Source organism: Onychostruthus taczanowskii, unplaced genomic scaffold (genome assembly GCF_017590055.1).
Source record: "Onychostruthus taczanowskii isolate IOZ18803 unplaced genomic scaffold, ASM1759005v1 scaffold7, whole genome shotgun sequence".
In the NCBI taxonomy this organism is placed as follows: domain Eukaryota; kingdom Metazoa; phylum Chordata; class Aves; order Passeriformes; family Passeridae; genus Onychostruthus; species Onychostruthus taczanowskii.
The window spans coordinates 6006143-6027231 of NW_024504786.1; the positions used below are offsets into that span (position 1 = coordinate 6006143).

A 21089-nucleotide genomic window follows, 5' to 3' on the forward strand; every position below is an offset into this window, starting at 1 on the left:
TAAGATATATTAAATTATATTAAGAATATACAAAATTCAGGTCAGGAAGTTGTCTTAATGTGTAATATTTAAGTCCAAGCTTTCATTGGTATTTCTGTAGTCTTGGGCTTCTCCATGGATTTTCCCCCTTGCGTCATTCAGCTTGGGGAGTACCTAAAGCAGGTCCTGGCTGTGGCCGCTGTCCCCATGCTCCGTCCCATGTTCCTGATGCTCCACACGTTCCATTTCCTTTCCCAGGGCAGTCGGTAGGGTGAATGAACCATTGTGGTAGGGACAGCTGACTCTTTGTTCCCAGGAATCTTTGGGCCTGTCCCCCGCTGGGATGCATTGCTTGGATGGAGTGTGACAGAGACCTGGGGAGAAATGGCACCAGGAAAAATGTCAAAGCACCTGCAGATGCTTCTCGGGTGATCCCAAGGGTTGTCCTGAGTAAAGAAGTGCCAGGAAGAGGTTGTGGGAAACCTCCCAGTATTGGTTCCTCACAGGCTCTTTTTAATCTGTGTGATTTTTTTCCTGGGCTTTTTTGGGAGTACTTGGGATGAGCTGTTGTGTTGCTGCCCTTGAGCAGCAAGTCCAGCTGTCCCTAACAGAGGTGTCACCTCCTGTGCCAGTGCAGGTCTTGCCATGCCAAGGGCCCATTCCAGTCATTGAGAGAAGCTAAGCCCAGCAGCTCAGGCAGTGCTGAAGTAACCTTATTCAGAATAGCATTTTTATTTTCATTTTTAAATTTTTTACTGTGTTATTTCATGTGCATGGCCTACTTTGTCACCCTTAGCTGACGTGCTGCTGCTGCGTTTTTACCTTTTCAGCAGGTAAAAGCTGGCTGTAAGCAGAGGTTCAGCAAATCATTTTCTATAACAGAGTAACTAACTACTTCACACCCTAAATATAGTCCTGAACACAAGTGTGGCAGTATTCATGAAAAATATTTAAAGCTAAATTTCACACTCATTTTGTATTTCATCCATTTCTGGTTTATTTTTAACTCATGTAAGACGAAAAGTAGAGGACTTTTTTCCCTTCTTCTAAATTCTAGTGTAGGACCATCACTGAGGTATGAAGAACTTCCACAAAGGCACAATTTTGTGGGGTCTTTTTGGTGTAGTTTCTGTTTGTTCAGTGTTGAAGCCTTATTATGGCACATTGACACAAAGCTAAATGGCAGCAGCAAAAAAATTGTGGAACTTTTAAAACTGTAACTGCTAAGTAGTGGCTTGGAGTAACCTTAATGAGAGTGGTGATGTCCTCAACAGGCTAAAATGCCAGTAAAAATTAGTCAAAAAGCTGGGATTTATCTGTGCAAGAAGGTTTTGCACCTATATTTAATTTTCTTATTTCCTGTATTACCCTGCTTATTCTGAATATTCATTTTTTTTATTTGTCTATAACCCTTCTCAACTGACATGCTTGTTCCGCAGACATATTTGCTTTTTGCTTCACCTTAATAGTCAGAAATCATCTGATTTATTTTTGTAACATAAAGACATACAGGTGACCTACACTATTGTTGTTTCTGATGGTCTTTGTACCTATATTGCACCACTTACCGTCAGTTATACTTGTAAATGTTGTAAAAGCTCAGCTAGCAACAGTAAAAACATGAAATTCAGGATTTTAATAAAATTGACTTCAAAGATAGTATGGTTATGGTAGCTATGGTAACTAAAACTAATTAAAATATGCTAAAATTTGCAGGGGAGTGAAAAGGGAGAAAATGTAACTTAATGTTTTTATTTTCATAATTTAACAGTAAAACATTTTTTTCCAGTGTATTGCCTAAGTGCCAGTCAGTCGATTATTTATGTTTTTTAAAAAATTCCTTTAAAAATAGTAAAGGCAGAACCACATAGTCATTTTTGTATGGAAAATGAAAAAAAAAAGCATGAATCTACGTTCTATTTCCATAGTGAGCTTATTCCTTGTGCAGGGATGTTGTGGAGGCTTCCTGGAGTGTTCTCTGTAGGCTGCTGCTTTACCTGCTGGACAGCTCGTGGGCAGCATCTCCATGGCTTTGTGTGATCATCAAATCATCACAGGGTTTGGTCCCCATATAATTGTACAGTCTAATACAAATGGACTGGTGAGGGCAGCCAGATTGACAAATTATAGCTGTCATTGGGATTGATGATCTCTTTAAAGGAGCTTTTGAACTTCTAAAGAAATACATAGCTTTTGTTATAAATATTTTTTGTAAAATATTTGTCATGTTCCAGTTTTTGAAAAGTAATGCCCATAGTTGAGTTTCACGTGTAGGTGTAGAGGAAAGATGTAAAGGATGGCATTTTCACATCCTGCTTGTTTTCAGGGTTTCTTTTAATGTAATGGTAATGCTGAATTAGTGTACTTGTTTCAGAAAGGATTAAGAGAGTTGTTCTATAATAGCTGTAATCCTTTGTGTTTGACATGTGCAGAGTATTGTACAAATATTAACAAATCTGTACAATGCTTGAGTGGGCTAGATGGGGACAGTCAGATGAAAAATTTGAATTATTCAAGGTCAGTATTTAAGTAAATATTGGATCCAGGATTAAAACCATACTCAGTGTTGTAAGAGAGCATGATTTCCTGTTTCTCAGCGTAGTCTTTCCATAACTTGATTGTCCAGCTCCATGTGTTTGTGCTGCAGCCAAGTTCAAGTATCACTGAAAGTTAAATGAAAGGGAGAGTTCTGCAGACAAAGAAAAATGACTGGTTTTAGTTGTATTAGTTTGAGCTGTGTTGCTTTTGGTTGGTTTTTTTTTTGAGACTTTGTATTCACTTCTGAACTGAAGAATAGAGTTTGTGTTTATAATGGAAATTAAGGAAGAAAATACATGTAGTTTTTTTCTTGCAGCAAAGTATCTGGGCTGCTACTCAAGACCAGATCTGAACAATCTGCTGATAAGTGAGCACAGGCAAAAGGAGAATGTTACAAAATACTTGAGTGTCCTCATGTGCATTAGAAGTTTGTCTACAAATAGGTGGCCATATCAATAACTGTCACTCCTACCAGAATTAGACTGAGTATCTCAGTTGTTTTCCTGGAAGAAAAATTGCATTGAGACCTCAACATTATTTGCTTCAGTAGCTGGCATGGTAGGTTGTTTTTTTTAATTTTAGTTTGTTTTGGGTTTTGTGAGAGCAGCAGCAGGTCCATGCTCTGTGCATGTACTTGTGTTATTGTATTAAATATTAATGAGCAAGAGCCAGTCTTGATATAGGACTTCAGAGAGGACTTAAGAGGTTTATATAATCTGTGCTTTGCTTCCGTAGGATTTTGGCTCCTTAATCTTTCTTTCCCTTCTTTAGTGCCTTTGTACGAAGCAGGTGTGGCTTTCTCTCCATCATCAGTGAGCAGTCCTGGTTCAGGCTCCTGGCACATCATCCTTCTTACCCATCATCTCTAAACCTGTCAAGCAGTGGTTTAAGACCTTTCTAGCTTGCCTTTCCCCAGTTTGATTAAGAATTATTTTCACCCTGTTTTCTATTCTTCAGACTTTATTGAAATTCACTTCACAAGATTTAGCAGCCTTTTCGGCCAGTTCCTCAAGTGCATGTCTTCACCTTCCTGTGCTTATCAGCCCTGCCTGTCACAGTGCTGCTTGATGTGTTGTTCTTCCCTGACTTCTTTGCTCACTCTTCTTTGTGCTCTGAAGACAACCTTCCAGTCACTCATTTGTGTGTTGCTGTCATTTTCTCTTTCTGGTGAAGTGCTGCAGAACTACTTAGTTCTTAAAATTTTGGGAGTGATACAAGCCCAGATGATGGCATCTCTCAGCTCTGCCTTTTTATTGCTAACTTTTCTCACATTTTCTGTCAGCTTCCCTTTCTGACACCTGTAGCAGAAATCTTTTTCAGCTTATGATTAGGATGTCCCAACATATTTTCCTACAATTTTTGTCCATTTGTCTTGAATTTGGAGTCAAGAGGAGGAATAATCTCATTTGTCATTCCCAACCCAAAATCTTGCTGTCTCTTATATACTCCTCTTCTGCTTTTTTGCTTACACTCTGCTCTACTTTTTGTCTGAAGTGCTTTCACTGTACCCAGTGTTTATTTCTGGAATATTTTTCTCTGTCCTTCTAACAAAGCTCTCCTCTAGTCTACAGAAAAAAAAAAAAAAGGAGCAAAACAATACAGTAAATTTTACTATCCAAATCCTGAATTGACTGTGCCAGCACCTGGTTGACATTGCTTTTGCACACTCCTCCCTTTTTTAGCTACACTGATTTTGATGGCACCTGTCCTCTTCAAATAACTTCTGCATTTCTGCTGCTGTCTGTTGGCCTGTGTTTGTTCCTGTCATTCTCAGTTTCTTTGGTAGTGGTCATAATCTCAGTGTACTCCTAGCTCAGAGATATTTCATATGAAGCACATTTCTTTTTGCTTTGTATCCTGAGTATCTTCTGAGCCTGCAGGATCATTACATTTTCTGAAATCTCATCTCTTCTTCCTCTTCCAGTCCTCCTTTAATGTTTGCATTAAATTAGCTAAGAAAGTAATTTATAGTTACTTTTTTTTCCAGCTTCAAATAAACTAGGTGGCTTTTAAAAAATTATTATTATTATCATGCTGTTTTCCTTCTCAGTCACAGCAGTACTGAATATTGTTTATTTGTGTGTAAGTGGCACTTAGGAATCCATGCCCTGTTGTGCTTGGTGTGTTTGCTTTGGTTCTTTTGCTGTTTAACCAGTGCACAGCCTGCCCAGGCAGGCGATCTTACCTTCTCTGTAGAAGCAACCTGGCTGAATCAGTACCAAACCAGTTCAGGGCAGCAGTGTGTGGGGAACCTTGTGCAGGTGTTGTCCATATGTGCTGGGTACATGCCTGGAAATGGGAAGGCTGATGGTAAGTTTTTTCATCTGTCAGCATATCATTTTTCACAAGGAGTGGAATTTTTTTGAAGGCTTAGGGGAAGGACGAATTCTGTTCAAGGTTCTTTCATTTTATTACTGTAAGATTTATGGCATTGCCAAGCCCCTTCTTTGGACTGATACCAGACCTGCCATCCCTCATCCATTTGGAGTGCAGACCTCTCTTCCTTAATTTTTCCAGCTTTCATTCCAAAGATGGAAAAAAATCAGCATTTGAACTCTTTTTTGAAGGGATTAGTTTGTTAGGTCCTTATTTCTAAATTAGAAAGTAAGGAACACTATAAGGGGACTTAGAGATTTTCATCGTTTTATTTTACATCCCGCAATAAGGTTTTCAGTTTTAGAGCACTAACATATTTCTCCTTGGATTTAACCAACTCCCTGCCCTGTTAAAGTTGCTTTCTCTGCCTCAGTTCCCTTCCCCTCTAGACTTGAAGCTGTTACCTTTTGGCTTGGATCCACCCATCCTGACACTGAAATGAGGGCCTCATTGAAGAAAGCATTCCAGGAACAGTTTATCCTTTGCTAGTTGATAGAGATTTTCTAATGCAGGGTTGCTTTTTTGGCTTTTCTTTCTTTGAGCACTGCTGAGGCCAAATGTGTTCCCAGGCACTGTGAAATTCCTCAGCAGTTGACTTTTTCCTGACTGCCCGTTCAGCTTTGGGAGGCTGGATGGGGAGAGACGCTGTCATGTGCCCTGGCTCTTGAGCCCTGGGCCTCAGTACCGTGAGGAGTTGACTGCCAAGATCTCTCCAAGTCTGACCTTTTCTTGGAGCGTGGTTATTTCAGCATGCTTTACTCTTTACCTTGAATCACAGAATACTGGGTTCTCTGTGAACAAAAGCAATTTTTCCTAATTTACATGTGTCTTTCAGAATGTCCCTTCCTAAAGAACAGAGGGAATCCATTCTTGTATCATGCACTCCACCCTGCATATTTTGTTACAAGTGCCTAATTAAGTATGTTAAGTGCTAGTTCTCAGTAATTGATATCACTGAACCACTCATTGCATATCTAGGGTAAACAATAGACACAACTTTATAACAAGCTGATCATAGCCACCTAGGGGAAGGTGTAATTTTTAACTTCTAGCAAGGTTTAAATGACTGGGAACAAAGTCCAGACAAATTATTTAGGTCGTTACAAAATGAGGCTCTGAGTTACAGTGCTTTTAGGCCGCCCTCCTCTCTCTTCTGTAGCCTCAGGCATTGACTTGGAGCGTGTATGTATATTTGGTTCCTATCCTGTTTTCTTCTGGCTCAAAATCACAGGTGTGTTGTTTTTTGCTGGTTTGTTCTTTTGTACCTGTCTTTTGTTTGCTGCCACAACAACAGAGAGAGAATCCTAAGCAGAACTGCTATAAATGCATATTCATGTTTTTCCTACCCTTCCCCCAGTCTCCACTCTCTCTCTCCCACTCCTTCCCAAATTCCATTAATATTTACAGAACAACAGCCAGAACTCCAGCATTAATCTCAAATTCAGAATGAGATTTTTTCTGGCTCTATCTGCAGCTAATGCAGAAGACAACAGAGGTTAGAAATGCACTTCTAAAAAAAAGAAAAAGAACAAAAGGCCTTTTCATATTCAACACACTGGATGGATTGTGTTAGGTATAAATAAGCTTTCAAAGACCAGAGCATATGTAAAAAAATATTATATGTATGGTTGTTGGAAGGCAGAGGAACATTTATTTGCTTACTGAATGCACTGATGGTTCCTGAGCTTTAACTTATGTAAACTCATTGTTTCTTCAAATTTTGTGTGTGGAGAAAACAGTTCCATTTTTCATCTTACTGGTTCATGTACAGATAAGCAGTAAAACCAAAAAGTCAAATGAACAGAAAGAGAACTGTGTTGATAGTTACATGCCAGCAATGTAGAAACTAAGCATTTGTAAGGCAATGTATAAACAAACTTCAAAACCAGTTTTGTAAACATAAATTTCATAGACAAACTGAAATTGAGTGAAGAGTGAAGAGAATGAAGAATTCAGATAATTAGCATTTGTTCTCTTTGACCCCAAACTAAGTATTTTCTTTCATTTTCATTGTTAAGTGCATAGAATGTGTTAATAACCTTTATGAATTGACTTTAAAATATTACTGTTCTTCCAAATTGTTTTTGTTTCAATGTTGGTTTACTCACTGGAAAGTATTTCCTGACTTCTTTAGTCTGCACAGGCACTTACTCCTCTGTGACCCCTGTCCTTGATTGTTTCAAGAGTCGCTTTTCCCTGCCATGGGGAGGATGCCCTGTGTCCCTGTCCAGTTGCTGTGTGGTTCTGGCTTCTGGTGACCTCAGTGAGTTGTCAGCAGACAAATTTGTTAACTGTGTCAAGTAGGGGATTGTGTTCATCTGGTTGTGAGGCCAAGGGTTATTTCAGACACCAGAAACTGATCTGAATTCTTTAAATGAAGGAGGAGGTAATCTGCGTGTCCTATGGAAGATGGTTTGGCAAAGCGGTCTGGAGAAAGCTGGCTCTGCAGTATGCATGTGCTGTTCTTCCACCATGGAAGTGAGAGAACATATTTTAGCAGAGGATTCCTCAATCTATCCAATACCCCAAAATACATAAACACAGAAAATGTTGGTGGTTTTCTTTTTTTGCCCTTTTCAATATGGATTCATTTATTCTTAAATTCCAAGAAAATACCAATACCCATCCGTCTATCCTTTAGTCTGGAAGTTTGTATTATTTGTTTTTCTGGGAAGGGCTCCCATGTTTTCTTCTCATCTCTCTGGCATTAGAATTGGCTTATCACACTTTTCTGATGAACCTACATTTTCCAGATAAATGAAAACATAGGGGTTTATTTTTCAAAACTGAAACAGTTGGATTGCTTTTTGTTTTCCTGGGATAAGCATCCATGATGCTCTGGGGAATGGAGAATGATCTAAAATAAGCCTAGCTGTTTTTTGTTGTTTGTCTGTTTCTTTTTACATCTGTCTTAGTATTTATTGCTACCATCTGCGTTTCATTTCAGGTTGTCTAATGTCTCATTCTGCATGTTCTTTCCCTATTCTTTTTACATAGCCTTGGGCTGTAATATCACCATTTGCCTACAAGAGATCCATTTCTATCTGTAACAAAATGAATTGCATTCATCTGTGTAATTCATTTCTAATGAATGCCTTGCTCCTCATTAAACAGTGATTTACCTTTGTTTCCCTTTCCTACACTGTCAACACGAACAATTTTGAGGTCCTGTGGAGAGATGCTAATTTGAGAAAGCAAAAGTCAATGCAACTATGCGCTCATGGGGGCCATCCTCCTTGGCGCTTTCAAAAATATTCATGGGACATGTTGCACAATAAAATTTGCAGGTGGATAAGAAGACTCAAAATATTTTCCTCTTCATAAGCTCTCAGTGTACAAAGGCAATGCTTTTAAATGCAGTTCTCCTTGACACTGCCAGGAGCAAATGAATCTTCTCAGACCTTGTCTGTTCTGCAAGAATTTTACCTGCCACAGGCACATTTTGGGAGACTGTACTCTTGGTTCACTGTCCTCTCTCTACCTTTTCAGGAATATTAAGATATTTTGACTGTATTTTCAGATTAAATATCTAATTTAGATATAAGTCAAAATGTTACAGACTTGAAATTATTTTATTTCAAATTTTTAAGGAGATGCAAAGATTCATATAAATATATATTTCCTTTGCCAATAGTACCTAAAGGAAAAGGATGAACACCATTAATTAGTGCAATAGGGTTGTGTAGTAATTTTGTTACAGATTGGGTTCTTATGCAACTTTTGTGTAATGCACTTTGAAGCTCTCAAGCAACATTTCCTTTTCCAGCCCTGCACTGCAGAACAGCAGAATCTGCCATGTGTGCAAATAGATCTGTGCTGCTGACAGATGATGGTTAGAGTATGGGATGAATTACCAAGTTTATTTTCACTTTAACCCTAAGCAGAGTTTGAACGGCAGCAATGGATTACGAATATGAAAATACTGTTGGTAAACATAATTTAGAGCAATACAGGAAGTTTTATTTATAGCCTCTTCAGCTCTTACTTTGGTGATAGTACAAGCCACTCATCAACACTTTTGATCACTTGAATTTAGCTTGGCATTTTTCCGTATTTATTCGTGTGTTGGGTCAGACTGATCCCCAGCTGAAACTCTAGAATTGCCAGTGGGCATCAGTGGATTTACACCATGGACTAATTTGATCATGGTATTATGAGGGGATTGGACATGGGAGGTTGGGTTTTTGTAACTGGTCTTGCCTAAGTCGTATAGTATTTGGAAGTAAGAACACTGATTAATGTAACAAAACCTTATTTTTAATATACATTTTAGAGGACAAAACTGACCTTGAGAACAGTGTGATGCAGAAGAAAATTAAAATCCCCAAACTCTCTCTCAATCACATAGAAGAAGCTGGGGAAGTTGCAGATTATGGGGAAGAAGATGTGGAACTTAGACACAGTAAGGTACTGAAGTCTTTCTGGTTTTTTTTCCCCTCCTCTCCTTTTTTTTATCTTTTTTGTAAGTGCTTGGGGCATATAGGAACGGCCTAGCTTAAGACCAGGCTTGCCTTTGATCCCCTTAAAACAGAGTGTTTGGTGAAATTGGGTCACATTGTGTGTGGGGGTGGGGTATGGGTTTTCAAAACCTGATTTAAGTGCAATCAAACGTTTTCCTGTGTATACTGTCTGCATAGTGTAACTGCCACCTGAGACTGATGCAACAATGCTCTTCCACTTTGGTTCAGAATGCCTCAAAACTCACCAGTACCCAGCTGAACCAGCTGTTCTTGGTGGCACTTGTGACATATTGCTCACTGCTTGTTTGGGACTGGGAAGGGTGCTCTGAGACTGCCCAACTACAGTGATTGAGAAGAAGAATTTACAAGATTGTATCCCTCAATTATGACTCCCAGCTGCCTTTTTAGTTTCAAATACCAGAAACCTGCTATGGAAATATATTTATTTTTTAATATCAAATTATTTCTTTAAAAGTCTGCCAACCTTCAGAATAAGATACTCTATGGTTTCATGTGTTTTGCAGCTGCAGGAGTGATATTAGTGCATTTCCTTGTAGTGGGCCAGCTTTTTTAAATGGTTAATTTTTTTTTTTAGAAGATGAATGCAGCAGGTGTAACATCAAATAATTTTGGTTTTTGCCACATTACTCATGGATATTGTGGTATGGGAATTTGATAGTGTCAGCTTCTCACCTCTATTCTATGAGCTGCATTTGCTTTTCTTGCAGTTGCTTGGAAATTCAAATGCCTTTTCCTATTTGGCCAGTAAAACTTAGTGACTTTACCTGTACATATTAATCCCACTATCCAGGCCCCAGGAAAGTGATGTGATTTAATTTGTAGGGTTTGTGCAGATGACTGAAGGTAAAATTCCACTGAGAGTTCCCAGGTCCTGAAGCCTCTGCAATGCAGTACTAATAGAGAAGGAATCAGTTGATAAGGAAGATGAGACTGGGTGATATATTCTGTCTCCAGCTTCACTGTTTTCAAATCCCTTTCAGTGTTTGCTGATAGTGTTAACTCAGTCACTTGCATCAGGCAGTTGGGTGAACGTGCTGTAGGGATAGTCAGTGAAGGTTTTGTCTCCCAAAGTGTGGGAAGGACAAGCCCTCAGTTCACAGAACAGCTTTGTGCCTGCGCTGCTTTCACCTCTGATGTCGTCACAGGTGACAAATGGAGCACACAGTTCGTTCTTTCTCTTGCTTATCAAAAAATCAATTGCTGTCAGAAATCTGAATGTTAAGGGTAAACTTTAAAGAAAAAGAGATATAGATCAACTTTTTCAAAAAGAAAGTAATGATACAGAATCAAGCTGCCTTTGTAAGTGTTGCACAAATGCAGGAAGGCCTTTAACTGTCTCAGAAGTTTGTACATGCATTTAGCTGAGTTACAACTGCATGTTGGTTGTGCTGCATATTATATCCATAAGAACCTGTTAGGCAAAATATTTTTGCAGACTGGCTTTGTCCTAGTCTTTTGGAAGACAAGAATATTAACAGTTCCCAAGACTCTCCTAATTTATTTGTTTTTTATTGTAATGTGCAGAGACAAGATGGGAGGAAACAAAGTGAAGGTACACACAAAAGCATTGAAGCAGTTGTTGCTCGCCTTGAAAAACAGAACGGGATGAGTCTCAGTAATACTTCCAGCCCTGAGGAGGCTTTTATGGAGGCTACAGAAGGCATGAACAATATGGACGATGCTGTAGTTCCTCGGATTCTCTATGAGGAATTGCTGAGGAGTTACCAGCAGCAACAGGAAGAGATGAGACACATTCAACAGGAGCTTGAGAGAACACGGAGACAGCTTGTGCAACAGGCAAAGAAGCTAAAGGAGTATGGGGCACTCGTGTCAGAAATGAAAGAGCTCAGAGACTTGAACAGGAGGCTCCAGGATGTACTGCTCCTAAGACTAGGTAGTGGTAAGTGCCGGACTTAAGTGGGACTAGTCTGAATGAATTTTGCAGGTGTGATCAATAGTCATGGAAATGGATTTGAAGAATAGCAGTGGTTGTTAAACCGGACATTGAATGTTAAAAGGGTTTTCTGCTGTGGCTGTACAATATGTGTCGAATTTGTATGCTATGTACGTCTGGGGTTTTCTTTAAAAACTAGAGGTCTTTGTGCTGGTATGGCTGAATCAGAGTTCCATTTTAAGCAGCTGTATTATAAAGAGTCTCTGACCTTCCAATATATACTGAAAAAGTTAATAAAGCATCATCTGCAAAATATACCAATATGTTCCAGTTAAAAAAAAAAAAAAAAAAAAGGCGCTGGAATGAATAGTTGGGCTAAAACTAATTTATCCTTTGCAGTTAGGGATTTTGTTTGTTGTTCTGTGACTATGTTACCTTCCATTTTCTGACCCCTCTTCCCATTAGTAGCTTATTAGAATGTGATATATTCCTGAAGTTTTAGCAGTGGCTTTAAAAAGCCATGCTATTTGAAAAACAATGGATTGTTAAAAGCATAATTAAAAAGGCTTTATATTAGTGTCCAGTTTATCAACGCTTGTTGCAAAATGCAGGTTTTTGTAATTTGGATTTCAGTTTTAAATATCTTGGGTCAATTGCTCCTTTGTTTGGGTTTATAACCATTATTTAAGCATTACGTTGGAATAAATGGGAAAAAAAAAGACAAAATAAAAAGTTCATCCTTTTCATTGAAGATGGTACCCTTGGAATACCTTCAGAAATTTGACTAATTACATTTATTTGCGATTAGAGTGTGGTACTGCTATGTTGAAGATTTGCTCGGTGACTGAAACTTGGTTGAAATCTATGCATCCAAACTTAGCATGCCATTCTTACGTCTGCCTTTGTGTATCTGGAAACTTAATTTTTGCATGTCAGTTGGATATTGGCTCTTCTGGACTGGAACGAGTGCATGCAATTTGCATGTGGGTCTGAGTTACCCTCACGTACAGAGCTGGACCTGGGAGAGCATGTGCCTGTGCTGTAGCATGTGTTCAGGTGTGCCCACACCCTTGGAGCCAGATTCTTGGAGTGTCCCACAACCTAAACTGGGTGTCTGATTGTGAATGCTCATCATTGTTACACTGTGCACAATTAAAATGTCGTTACTTACCATAAACATTCTAGTTAACTTTCTAAATAAAACTAAATAGGCAAAGTTGCCGCAGCCTGAAAAAGACGATGTGGTTGGCAGGAGATTCCACTGAGCTTTCTAAAATTTTCCTTGGATGGAAAGATGTTTCTTCATCTGCAAGTAGTTAGCTGGAATTTATGAGAATGGAGCACGAGCCAGATGTTGGTAGGCAATGGGGCTGAACAGCGTAAAGTACCAATTTAGCTGGTAGACTTGACAGCAGTTGGAGTGGTGAGACCAACAGTGAAATGAAGACAGCTACTGAATTCTATCTCTTTTCTTTCACTTTAAGAAAAAGAAGATGCATTTTTTTGCTTCAGCCAAATAAAGAAACCTTAGGAGAAAAAAGGAAAAAAAAAAAAAAAACAACAAAAGAGCAAAAGAAACCCTGGGGAAAAAAATACTGAATCTTCTCTAAATATTGGGCATGAATTTCTATTGTATGTATCAGTCTGCCAACTGAAAACCAATCCCAATTACACTGAAGACAAGTTCTTTAAATTTAATCACAGACCTGGAAAAATATCAACTATGCGACACTTTAAAAAAAAAATTCCTTGTTAATATTACTTGTAAGGAACACTGGATGGTAAAGGTGGAATTTGGCCATGCTGGCTTTGTCCTTCACAGGGTTTGTGTTATCCTAAGACTCAGTGTATTAACTGCTGCTTACTCTGTTGTTTTTCCTTTTAGCCTCATTCACAGCAGAGAAAAACCATGTTCTAGAAAGATCAATACAAAACTTATGAATAATTAGCAAGGGAGACATCTTCAGCATTTTCTAAATTAGAGAGTCTGATGACAGTGTGAAAAAGTACTACTTTTAATCAAGAATAGATATGTAAAGAGTTTTTTAGTCTTCCTTACTTTTCCAGCTTATAAATGAGGTATGTTTGGGTATGTGAATAATATCTGAAAATGGTTCTGAAAATAAATTACATCCTGAATTCATCTGCAATTGCAGTGATCTCTGAAACCTAGAGTTTGAAATTACATGTAATTTATGTTACACTGCACTTCTAGCAGGCTGGACTTAATGCAAACTAATTGCATTTCTGTTTCACCTTAGAGACTTGTGATTTCTTTGCATGAGATGACAGCTGGTTTGTGCTGATGAATTGCAGCTGTGGGAAATGCTTGCCTGTTGCCATTTTAAACTTGCAGATCAAATATAGAACAGTCTCTTGAGCTAACGTGCAGTCAAGTAGTCAGTCTCCTAATTTCCCATCAATGTGTTGAATTCAGTGAGGAGCTGGAAGTCAATGTATTGTACTTGAGACTTAGGCCTTCAGCTCTGCTACTGAACTGGAGCCAGTTTTGTGGCAGGAGTGAGGAGGTTCCTCTTCCTCATGGTGACACCAAATTGCTCTTTGTCACAAAAGAGCTTTGGAGGCAGCTGTGGCAGATGATAGTAGTGAAATCAGTACTGATCCATGGAGAAATGCTTAATACCATCTTTATGATTTTAGTATGTTATTTCCAGGCACATCCCTTCACAGAGGAGGCAGGCATTTCTCCAGGGCTCTAGGGACCAGAGCAGTGGAAAAATGGGATGACTGTTGTGGAAAAGGCTATGGTGTCTCTCTTGAGCTCCTGGAATAATGTGTGCAGCATCTTGCCTTGCCCAAGTGGGGCAGCTGTAAGCCTTTGCAGTTTGTTTTGTTGCACCTGAAAACTCATCTAATTGGCCCTCTTTTTATCAACAGACAGTAAGGTAATTTAAAGAATTAGATAACTGAGTTTTCCCTGTAGAGACTTTAAATAGCCCTTGGATTGCAAAAGAGGAATTTCAATAACTTCTTTAAAAAAATAGCTGTCCCCTGGGCAAGATCTGTGCCATTTCCTGTGGCTGGAAATATGGTCAGAAGTACTGAAGTTCTATAGGAATAATGCTTGAGTGTTTTTGGCTCCCTGATAATTTCTTCATTTTCATGTTAGATTGCTGAAAATTAGTGTTGCTCCAAAGTCAGGGAGTATATTCACATTTGTCCAGAAACATTGATTCATCAGCATGTGCACACAGACCCCCGAGGGAATTAGTGTTGCTCCAAAGTCAGTATATTCACATTTGTTCAGAAACATTGATTCATCAGCATGTGCACAGAGACCCCCGAGGTTTATTTTTTAAACCCAGTGTATTTTCAGTGATCCAGTTCACAGTGTTTTGGGACTGACACCAGAGTAGGGAGAATGAAATGGGATTTGTGTCTTAACATGTGTCAGGAATTACTGTTTTTCAGCTTTTCTACATTTGTTTGGCTTTCTGATGTTTAAGAGAAAAAAAAAAAAGGCCCAAGGTTTCTATAAAGTACAGAAAGTACCAGTATTACCACTTCTCAGACTTTGTGTTGTTTTGTTTCAATTTGTGGTAGACCATGTGCAAAAACTTACTGCTTACAAATGTATGCTGACCACTTTATCAGTCAATTCGTTTTTACTTTCTTACTAATTTCAGGAGTAGCATGTAGCCTAAGATACATTTTTGAGGAAAAGGGATGGTAAAGGGAAGCCTTCTACCTCTTCATCCTGATTTGAGTTTGCTGGCCTCTTAAATATTTTAAAAAACTGAACAGAAGGAGAAAGATTTTGCAATAAAACATTTGTTTCCTTCTTGCATCCTGAAAATCGTCTTTTTTTGTTTTTCCCTGATCCTTATTACATAAGTGCTGTCATTGTTAAGCCTTTAGATGGAGGTATATATTTTTATATGTCCCATTCATCATCTTTAAGATGCAGAGAGGGGGAGCTTGGAGTGTGGTGAATGGGGCACACCACTCTGTTGGCAGGCAGGAGTGCAGGCTCCGTGTGCAATTCCCTGTGTGCAGGGTTGAAAATGCAGAGTTTAGTGGTTGTGGAAGTGGCTGTGGAGACTGCCTGGTTAGAGGCAGGTTTCTGTTTGGGAATCAAAAAATCAGGATATAAAAAAGAGATTTTAAAGGCTTTATTTTGGTGACTTCTAAGCAAGTAGTTAAAGCATGAATTGGAGCAGAGGTATTCTGACCTGTGAGAGCTGTGGTAGTTGTGGACTTTAATCAGCTTTTTCCTTGGGGAAGCTCTGGAAACCAAATTCCAGCTGTGTCAATATATGACTAAAAACAGTTAAAGACTTCTAAATAGGGAGTAGTAAAAGTGTTTAAAGGGAAATAAACGTTTCCTGCTAGGAAGAAGGTGGTTATACTTAGGTGTCTCCCTCAAAGTGACTTTCAAAGTATAAGAAAATAGCCCTTTGTTGAAGAATGTAAAGTAACAGCTTCAGAGATGGCTTCTTAAGGTCACACTGGCAATTACATCCCTGCATCTGCTTATTCAGCTGTGCCTATGCTGTGGGCAGGCTTTGGGTGCTTTAACCAGTCCACGTCTTCCCCCAGCTTTACAGTCTCAAGTTTAGGAAGTTCAGTTTGTCTTGGCTGTACGTTTGTGTATTCATGGTACTAGAGGTGCTTACTAAGATCAGTGTGAAATTATAATGCAAATGGGATGTTTTGTGATTTCTCTGTTTGTGCCATGCTTGCACTGGAGCTGGCTCTTAAGACCCTCTCGTTGGTGGCACTGCAGCGTAGGATTGTCTGAGTTGCCAAGACAATTTTTAGTCATTGGTGAGCATGGAGTGGCAGCCAGCTGAGAACATTGAGCTGGCTATGTAGGTGTAGGATAAGCTATAGGATAAATGTCAAATGCTGACAACGGAGGAAGCACTGCTATTGCTGTATAATAATCTCTAAATGAAACTGCACAAAGTAGGAGGGATGAATGCTGTGCTTGTTCCAGGCACAGGAACTATTTAAGATGTGTGACTAAGAACTGAGTTGTGGTGCCAGCGTGACTTGCAGAGTTGGATCAGTTCAGGGCTGGGTCTGTGTGCACAAGCACTGAGCAGGGGGCTGATGATGGAGTTGTCACTGGCTGAAGATGTCAGGGTTGGGCTGCAGAGTGGTGCAGTGCTCTCAGCACCAGGCCTGGGACAATCTAGCGCTGACAGGTGGGTGAGTTTATCCTTAGAGTTCTGGACATGGGATATTTCCATGGTGTCCAGAGTCCAAGCTGGCTGTGAGTCCAGAGTCTAACCTTGCTGTGCTGTGGAGCCACCGGCCCTGCATGGAACTTCAGTGCCTGCTGGAGCTTCTGGGGATCCTAGAGCCACACATCAAGGGACACTGATAGGCTTGGGGCCATAGCCTAGACTTCTGGTGGAATCCCTGCAATGAATGGAGTCAGGAAATCCAGTTCACAAATCACTTTTAGTTTGTTCTTCTGTCCTTTTAGGAACATTTTATATCTTCAATCTGGGAAAGTTGATGACTAACAAAATAACTATTCCCCTTTTAAGTCTCAAACATATGCTTAGTAGTATTCCATTGTTTAATTTGTGCATAATTTTTGTTGATTAAAAATAAAAATCAGTGTTGGATGAATTGGACTATCAAAATTCTAATTTATGTGGGGTTTTTTAACCTTTGATATTCTTTCTGTGCTTGATACTTCAGCATAAGGAGCCTAAGTCTGTTTCCTTCATAGCATTTCTGCAGATCCTCCCTATTTTTATATACCTCTGTTATATCTAAAGAGATTTTGGATTTCTATAATATTTGTAATTCTGTGTGGATAATTTATGTAATTATCACAGTAAATTATGCAGGTTTCTATGCAACTATATGGCAATTCTTATTTGAAGAATTACTATTGTTGCTTTTGGTTTATAATTTCAGTGTCATTTTAACATAATTTCCTTAGTGTGCATTGAAGAAATCTTACCCATATCTGTAATTGTCCTTATGCTTTAGGAATAAAATTAAACACTTAAATTAAAATTAAGCATTTTAATGTTTATAAAGCAGGAATACATATCCTGCTTTTAGTTACTGATATTCAGAAGTAGGATTTTAGTTTGGATTACTTCTAACATGAAAATGAACATGACTAATATGTTATTTTATGCTAATCATGGGTGATGAAGGGATTGATTTCATGTTCTCTGGGATAGCAGACAGCTCTCTTTTCTTAACTGTCTAGGACCTGCCATTGAGGTTGAAAAAGTAAAACCTGAATCAATTGAGCCCGAACCTGAGGTACAGAAGACCTTCAATGAGGAAGCAAATACATCAACGTACTACCCTGCCCCTGTTCCAGTAATGGACAAGTATATTCTCGAGAATGGAAAGGTATTTTATATTAAATATAGCATGAGTCATTTTTAAATGTCCATCTGGTGATGTTCTTGTGGAATTTTCATTGATTGTGGGGGTTTTGCATGGTAGCAGCTTGTAGAAGCTTCCTCAGTTTTCATGAAGGTGTGCTGTTATGCTGAGGAGAATTGTGAAGTTACACAGGTGTGAAGAGCATAGAAAAATATCCTGAGTGGTGAGAGCATTGAAAGCTGTCCAACATGAGGAATAATAGTTGTTAAATATGCATGCACAGGCAAATTGACATAGTCTTCAGTTGGTGGCATCCATAAATACACCAAATATTGACCAGTCAATTAACCCACGTTATAAAGTTACATGAGTCTATTTAAGCAAAATACTTCTTCCTAAAAGGTTTTTAATGTTTATAATATGCTGTAGTCATATTGCAGAGAAGCCCTCATGTTTGGGTTGGAGTGCAAGAGGTAGTTATGAACCCTGGAAGGAAAATGGCTCCCTTGCTGCTGGTGGGAGCATTGCCACTGAATTGAGCTGATGTAGTGCTACTTTCCAGAGACTTTGGGAAGTTGCTGAAATACCATCTAGCTCTAGTTTGCCAGGACCTGACTGAGAGCTTTTCAGATTTCAGCCTGTTTAACACATTAACTGCTCATCTACCTAGGCCTGCTTTTGCAGCTGTTTTCATTATCATTAAATAAACCTGATGTTTCTTATGCAAAACTGTAATTCCTTCAGAATTGCCTGTGCAGATCCTGTTTCTTGGTATATAGATGCATTTCGTACCCTGATCTCAGAATCTTTAGGGAGGAAACATCCAGCTTTGCTGTGCAGTGGAATTACTGATGGAATATAGCATGAAACTCTGTTTTCAGATTTGTGTTAAATGATTGACTGCACAATGTCTGTCCCTCGTGAAGAAGAATTCAGCATAATTATTGGGGACAGAATGTACGTGAAAAATAGTAGAATCTTCACAGTTTGACAGGTGTTTGGTCCAGATAGCTTTTCTTGCCTAATATATTTAAATATGTCATTTGCTTGATTATTTTGTGTAAATTTCTGCAATGAGTATTGAGGGTGTATACTGTGCGAGTTTCCTTTACCTCCTTCTCTTCCACTTAAGGTCTGTGGGATAGGGCACATCCTTTAGTATTTGTATGCACCCTTTTCCTGCACCCTTTTCATCTGTCAGCTTCTTGGCACTTCTTTTGCTGAAGTTTTCTGTCTTTACAGATATTAGTATCTCTTTAATTTTCTTTTTGTAATTTTGGTTCTTGGTTTGCCTATTTACTGGGTCTACAGCCAGCTCAGATGCCAAAAATGTGAATTAATAATGTATTCGGAGTGTTGGAGGGTAGTTTTCTTCACTTTTCCTTATTTATGGCTTCATTTCAGTATTCCTTGATTGATATGCACCACTAGAGTAGTTGAAGTACTTTTTTTACAAGTCTTACCCTTTGTGGCACCAGATTTGATCTTAGTAGGATTCTTTCAGAGCAGATAAATCTCTTCCCTCCAGAGGGAAAACCGAGTCACTGAAAAAGAGCCTATGGCATTCATTTAAAGAAAAGAAAGGAGAAGAAAGAAAGAAAAAAAAAAGTTCATCTTCTGAGACACGTTTTAGATCTGTTGCAGATGTTAGCACAGCCATGCTGGTGAGCGTTGCTTTGAATTCGCTGCCGTCTCTGTTGCGTTGTGCTTGAAGGTTGATCCCACAGTTGCTGAAATTGGGAGTAAATTTCTCATTGATTTCTTCAGGACAAGAGTCTGGCTCATGGGGCAACTCTTCCAGCAAGAGGGGGATGCCTTCTGAGTGTGGAGTTCAGTAAGCTTCCCAGAGCTTTGGGACTGATAGGAAACAGTACTGGGCCTGTTGTAGGGAGGTAAACTGAGACACAGGCAGATTGAATTCCTCACCGTAACAGTGCTAGAAATAGAAAATGGAGATGTAAGATTGTTGTGGCTGTGGCTGTCTGTCACATAGTTGCTGTTGCCATAGGTGTTTCATACCAACAATTGCTTTTTTAATAAATGAAGCATGTTAAAAGGAGAGATGATCTGTCTGAAGCGTAAATATTAAAAATACTTCCTGTAACTTGTTCTTTTCTTTTGAGTAACTTCAAGCTAATGAATTATGTAGTAGCTTTAGAGACTAAATAATCTTTGGCAAAGGCGAACCCTAATTTTGGCAGAGAAGAGTTGGATTTTTGATGAAATACAACAATCCCTACAACTAATGTAATACAGACATCCAAAATTTGCTATGTCACAACATTTCTAATCTGAGTTATTTTCTAGGTAACTTTAAGACATTTTCCTGGAGAACTTTTCCCAGATCTAACCAGAAATAACTGAATTGAAAAATGCACTGAAATTATTTTCTGAGCACAGATTGCTCACTGCTCATTGAAGTTGCCTTACAAAATATGTAGAGAGCACCAAAAAGAGTGTGCGTTTTTAAAAATCGTTTATGAAGAGTCTGAACAACAGAGAAAAAGGAAAGAAAAGGGGATGTTTGTCTTGTGGTTGTTACTAGTTTAATTTCTGTCCATGCAGACTTGTGAAAAGCTTCCTAGAATCTTTTTAGTGCAGAAGATTCTGCAGGAGAGGCAGCTTGCTGCATGGTTTTATGCTTTAAGGAAGGTAGAGTTTTCTTTTTTTTTAATATAACATAGCTTGTAGTCATACCAGTCATATTACTCTATTTAAGTTTTTAAACATCTAGTTGCTTTTGAAGGATGCTGTTGTAATAAAAAATTTCTTGGGGTTATAGTCCTCATTAATAATTAAAGCAGGTTTCCATTTAAAGGAAAAAGGGTATTCAGTTGAATACAGGCAGTAAAATGTTGGGTATATAAAATTTTACAGTAGCTTTGTCCAGTTTTCATTGCATTTAATGGGATTTCTGTGATACTGCTCAGATTTGTGTGGGTAGCAGGCACAGTTTATGTAAAGCCAGATGAAATGAGTAAAACCACAGAAAACTAACAGCAGGGCAGTTAAGGCAAACAGCCTTCTGATGCAGTTCTGCTGTGGGATTTTGTTGATGGCATTTTTTTTTAATCATAAGAAGGTCAAAAGTTAGTTTTAAGTGTTAATGTTGCAGAAAGAACCCCCATTGGACCAGATCCAATCAAAGCTAGATTTTGGATATGTAGCAATCCAGTTGTTTGGCATGTTGCACTTGCCCAGATTGCCTGAAGGTAAGTGCAGTGAGCTCTGATCAGCAGCTGGGAGCTGTAGGTCACACCTTAGCTTGTTAAGATGAGAGCAAGTGTGTGTCCCAGTGAGTGAAGTCCATAACCATGTGAGCAAAGCTGCTGTGTGCAGAGGTAGTTCAGGAGTCTGCGCTGTGCTCCAGGAGCTGGAGCATGGACATACAGCGTACAAAGTATTTGTGGTTCCATGCAGGGCCAGCGTGTGTGTCCTGGTCACACTTGTGTCAGACTGGTGCTGGTTACTGGTGGAGTTACCTCTGTGCTGGT

General features: G+C 39.0%; 2 protein-coding genes across 3 annotated transcripts in view; both read left to right on the top strand.

Moving 5' to 3' along the window:
• The window catches only part of AGBL4 (AGBL carboxypeptidase 4), an 880299-nt gene that overhangs the window by 534092 nt on the left and 325118 nt on the right, over nucleotides 1-21089 (top strand). The gene's annotated exons all lie outside the window — the stretch shown is intronic.
• BEND5 (BEN domain containing 5) overlaps nucleotides 1-21089 on the top strand; it is a 31500-nt gene that overhangs the window by 4758 nt on the left and 5653 nt on the right. The window contains exons 2-4 of one of the 2 annotated variants that reach the window (XM_041421527.1): nucleotides 9167-9300; nucleotides 10899-11268; nucleotides 17471-17619. In XM_041421527.1, the coding sequence (XP_041277461.1) occupies nucleotides 9167-9300; nucleotides 10899-11268; nucleotides 17471-17619 (653 nt within the window). Of the gene's footprint in view, nucleotides 1-9166; nucleotides 9301-10898; nucleotides 11275-17470; nucleotides 17620-21089 lie in introns of both variants that reach the window. The other variant, XM_041421526.1, reaches the window with a different exon arrangement.